Consider the following 5087-nt stretch of genomic DNA (forward strand, 5'->3'; position numbering starts at 1 on the left):
TTCTAAGACCATAAATTCTCTGATTTCTTTTCATGGACAGAAATGTTTCCTATAAAGCTATCGTTTCAGGTATGTGATTGTTGATAATTTTTTTCTATTCATTTTTATATTCTTTCCCCTCAAAAAAAAACTTGTAGCAGTTTATGCTGCGTAATGAAACGTGTCGTCCAATCTAACAGTTAAGTGCACAAACCGGGAATACCGAAATGTTGTCCATCCACATAACAGTTTGCGTTATTCAGCTGAACACAGTATTGTGTAGTACATATTCACTTAGATCTTTCAATAATGAAGATAATATAGAATGGATGTATTTTCAACCATGTGTACAAATTTATTTCCCACATTATGATCGTATATCCTATAGATTGCCTTGGCCGAATTGAAATGACATATAAATGTATACAACGCCAATTTGTTCTTCTTCTTCTTCTGTTTTTTTCACCGACATGGAAGAAACGTGTATTCCGCCCTTCGGCCGGCGGAAGACCCGTGTAAATGTCCTGAAAAATGAAAGACTTGCGTCTTCATACATATACATTAGACTGCTCATATTTGTATGGGAAATTTCAAGCTTGTGGAATGTTATGCGCTGCAAGCTTAAATTGATCCTAGGCCTAGTACAAGGTCTCATGCCAAATTTGGGAAAGATCGGATCACGGGAAGGGGTTGCTCAACGAGCCCAAGGTTTGTATAGGATTTAGAGACATTTTTTTCGGGAGGAACATGAAAATCCTGTTTTTCATGAATCACTTTGGTCCCGTTTGACCCCTTTGGCTGATTTCTTTTGAAAACGGTTTTTATTAAAGCATTGCAATTCGACTTTTGATAATAAAGTTATTAGACTTAAAAAATGAGGTAACTTTTTTCACGGTAATATTCATCACTGTTAATGCTGCGTCAAAATGTTCGAAGCAGTGTCTCTCATGAATAGTGATGAATATCACCCTTAAAAAAGATAGCTATTTTTTGAAGTCTAATAACTTTTATATCTTAACTCGGATCGAAATACAGTCTTCGAATGAATTTTGTTTCATGATTTAGGCTTAAGAAAAATCGTTTTCCAAAGAAATCGGCCAAAGGGGGCCAAAATTATTAGCTTAGCTTAGCTAGCTTAGCTTGATTGACTACTCACATCCACCTTTAAACATTGAACCTGAAATGCTTCATTATATTTTTTAGTAATAAATTTATATTGAACAATTCCGTTGAATTTCCTCAGTATAGTTCATAAAAACTGTTTATTGGTAGTACGATTATATTGAATCAAATACATTTCGAATCCCATGATCGCAGGCGTGGCTCAGTAGAACGAATTCCACATCGCCAATGGTTGCTACTCCATGATTGACCGAGGCCACCAATTTTGTTCAAAGGTCAAATGAATGGTGTCTGGGACTCATCAATAACGGTGCCGGCCACGTCCTAGTAGTCAATAGATAGAATTGAAAAAAGAGAAAAGGAATAAATCATGCTTTAGGACCGAGGTCACCTCTGCATCCTAGTAAAACAATTTTTGTTGGGAATAGGGGTTAAAGGATATGATCATGGAGACACTTTTGACTGTGTCGTGATCTTATGTTATAATTTTCTTGTACTGCTAGCCTCTAAATCAACTAAAATGAATCTGAGCTATGTCACTGAAGTGAATCCTTATTTTAACAAAATGAAATCTCTAAAGAGGCATTTTTTCCTTAAAGCATTGATCTTTTTTTAAACTTTAATCAAGATAGTAAACTGACTTTCGTTGTTAATTTTTAAGCTCCATTTAAAATTGAAATGAAAATCAATTTAACTATTTTGAATTTTTTTCTCCATTTGGCAATCACTAGACTTGTTTGACATTGCTAAACTAAGACCAATAAATAATTAGAAATGAATTAATTTAATCAATTTTTGTTCTGCACTTTCTTAAGTCTAAAGAACCTTTATCTCATTTTTTTTTTTAAATCTGTATCCAATCTTTTAATAGTGTAAATAAAAACTGATTTTTTCCATAATTCAGCTGGGGGTAAAAGGGTAAAAAAAACTGACAAAACGCTAGCAATAGATATGCAAGTGAAAGATACGGCCTTGATCAGGGTTATTAAAGTATATTTATCGTGGAGCGTGATTTAAAATTAAGAGATAATAAAAGTAGACAAAAAATCACGGATTTCGATGTCTTAATATTTGATATCCCTGAATCCTAAAACGACCGAAGCTACTTTTGTCGATACAAGTGGAGGGTTTTCAATTAAATAGGCTGTTGATGATTCATGAATGAGCTTAGATTCCAATTCCTAAATGTCTCCGAAGACTGGAACGAAAGCAAAACTTTTTAAATTTTTTGGAGGAATTTTTAACTATAGGTATGGTGAACAAGACAGTAAAATAAAGTTAACCAGAAATCTCAATTAAGTGCAATACTTTTCACAATAAAAAAAACTACCAAAAAGATATTGACGAGCTAAACGATGTTTTACGACGAAGTGTTGAAGAGCTTTTGCAAATTACACACACGCCAGCACCACTTGTTTTTCAAAATTAAAATTGGCTTTGATTTTCAAAAGCTCGCCTTTTCGCGGTAACAGTCTGAACCAAGACTGATAAATTTCAGTCAATTTCGTTCGACCCGACCAACGTCTAGTAGTCAATGTCATCGAAAGAATATCAATGTCGTCTACCAGTTGAATGACCAAGCTACAATGTCAGTCATTTAGCAATGTCAATATTGAATGACATTTTTGCGTTAAACTCGCATCACACATACGGTCGTCTTTCTATTTCATTTTCTAGCTGTGTTGGGAGCGATTTAACGGTATAAGTTGAGAAACAGTTGAAAAAATGTAGTCGTTGGCTGTAAAAATGAAAAAGTCATAGTAAGCACTATGTCGTTCATTCAACTTGGTCATGACATTGTAAGCATATGTCGCTGACCAAAAATCAGTATCGCATGACATAGACATGTAAAGCAGTATCAAAATCGGCTGACATTGGCTGTCTGACACTGATAATTTGCAGCCCTGGTCTGAACTGGTAGCTTCTGATTAATGTTTTTTTTATAAAAAAAATTGTACTTAGCTGCCTGATTTACTCCGTTCATCCTCGTATCAAACACGACTTCGTTGCAGTTCAAAGTTGATGGTCGATTGAAGAGCGTCCCAAGATCAACTTTTTGAAAAAGATTCAAAATTCTTCACAAATAATCAATACACAATTATTCAGTTCCAAAATATAAAAAAAACCAAGCGGAAAAATATCGACGTCAGAAAAATCACATCCGTTCCCGAGCTCGGCTTGCTGCGACCCTTTTCCATATTCCAATCCGGCCAAAGGGGGCCAAAGTTATTCATGAAAAACTGGATTTTTATGGTCCTCCCGAACAAAATGTCTCTAAATCCCATACAAACTTTAGGCTCGTTGAGCGACTCCTTCCCGAGATCCGATCTGGCCCAAATTTGGCATGGAACCTTGTACTAGACCTAGGATCAATTTAAGCCTGTAGCGCATAATTTTTTCAAATGTCGGGTCATTTGGGGCACTCTAATGAATATGCATTTCAGATGTCACTACGGCCAGGTCAGTCATGTGGTAAATATCGCATAAGATTTGACGCCGGCCGTGGCATAGAAGATAGCGTTCAAGTCATCTAAGCCAGAGGTCATGAGATCGAGTCTCGGTCACGGCATTCATAGTACTCTAACTAGCTAACCATTATATCCTTGAAAGGTGTACGCTTTTGTTTTAAGTTTAATTTACATCTCTTCAAAAAAACAAGAATTTTTACAGGGATCCTATATGTGTGTGTGTTTGTTTTTTAAAGGTACTGGGACAAAGGGAGGAAACGTGGAGCTCCCAGCAAAACGCTTAATATGCGATTTATGAATTAGTAAATGATTCAAAATATAGAGGTCATTTAATTCTAAAAAAAATTAGATTAAAAAATATTTGTCACACAACCGTGATGATGATGACACTCGGGTACTTACTTAAATTGATTAGTAAACATAATGATACAAAAAAGACGTCACTGAGATACAGCTGCTTAATATTCATCTTTTCCGAAGTGGTTCTGTTAAAAATTGAATGCATACAACGCCAATATTTAGTTTTTTGTTTCGAAAAAAAGAAGCATGGCAGAAAACATGATAATGTCAAAAAAAAAAAAAACAACAAATGTATAATATGACTAATATCACAGAAAACAGACGTACAAGCTCGAACAAAAAACCGTCAAAAAAATGTGTAAAATTTCAAGTGCTATCACCAAAAAAATACGTTAGAAACTGACTGCAAACAGTGCCATCTATTGCGCCGTTCAAGAGTTACAAATCAACTTTAAAGTGCCCAGTTTTCGAAAAGGCGTAATCGTAGCCAAAAAAAAAAAATTTTTCAAAAAGGGTGTTGGGATTTTTACACAAGTTTCGTGGGCTAGCTTGTACGTCTGTTCTCTATTCTAATATTACAAACATTACAATAATGAAAAATCTCTAAATTTATACAAAATTTTACAAACTGCAAAAGTTTTGAAATGGTATCAATGACAAAAAGCTGATTTAATGAAAAAAAAAACAGAAAAATTACGATGACTAAAGTAGCACCAAACGACATAAATAAATAAAACATACCTTACAAAAAGCAAAACAATAGAGCCAAAGAGGTATAAGTGCAAAAATGATCGGTGTTGAATTATTAATGGCAACAAATTCTTAATATTTAAAACTTTTATTGGAGATTTTTTTTTCAGATTTTGAGAACCTTATTTTTTTTTTCTACGTTCGAAAGAAAAACACAAATTTTTGAAAAGATATGGAAAATAGCCAAACACAATAACTTTAAAGCGTGTTTTCTCGAAATAAGCTTTCATGCACTTATACTTTTTGGCACCAGGGGCGCCAACTGTGACGAAAATTTGAAAACAATTACGAAAAATGCTCAAATGATATAATTACTTAAACAGCCAAAATGACGAAAATAAAAAAAAAACAAAAAAGCCAAAGTTACGAAAAATCGATGCAATTAGCGGGTGCTTTTTTAATTATGCGAATAATTTTTTTTAAACTTTTTTAAACTTGATAAATAAAGGATTCAAGTCAACAACATAT

General features: G+C 34.0%; 1 protein-coding gene across 1 annotated transcript in view; it reads left to right on the forward strand.

Annotated features, from left to right (window-relative positions):
• Positions 1-206: 206 nt before the first annotated feature.
• Positions 207-5087, forward strand: part of LOC129753720 (cytochrome P450 4d1-like) — an 18364-nt gene continuing 13483 nt past the window's right edge. Inside the window, exon 1 of the mRNA XM_055749565.1 lies at positions 207-261. Coding sequence (XP_055605540.1) covers positions 207-261 — 55 coding nt within the window. The remainder of the gene's footprint in view (positions 262-5087) is intronic.

Source organism: Uranotaenia lowii, chromosome 3 (genome assembly GCF_029784155.1).
Source record: "Uranotaenia lowii strain MFRU-FL chromosome 3, ASM2978415v1, whole genome shotgun sequence".
NCBI classification, from domain to species: domain Eukaryota; kingdom Metazoa; phylum Arthropoda; class Insecta; order Diptera; family Culicidae; genus Uranotaenia; species Uranotaenia lowii.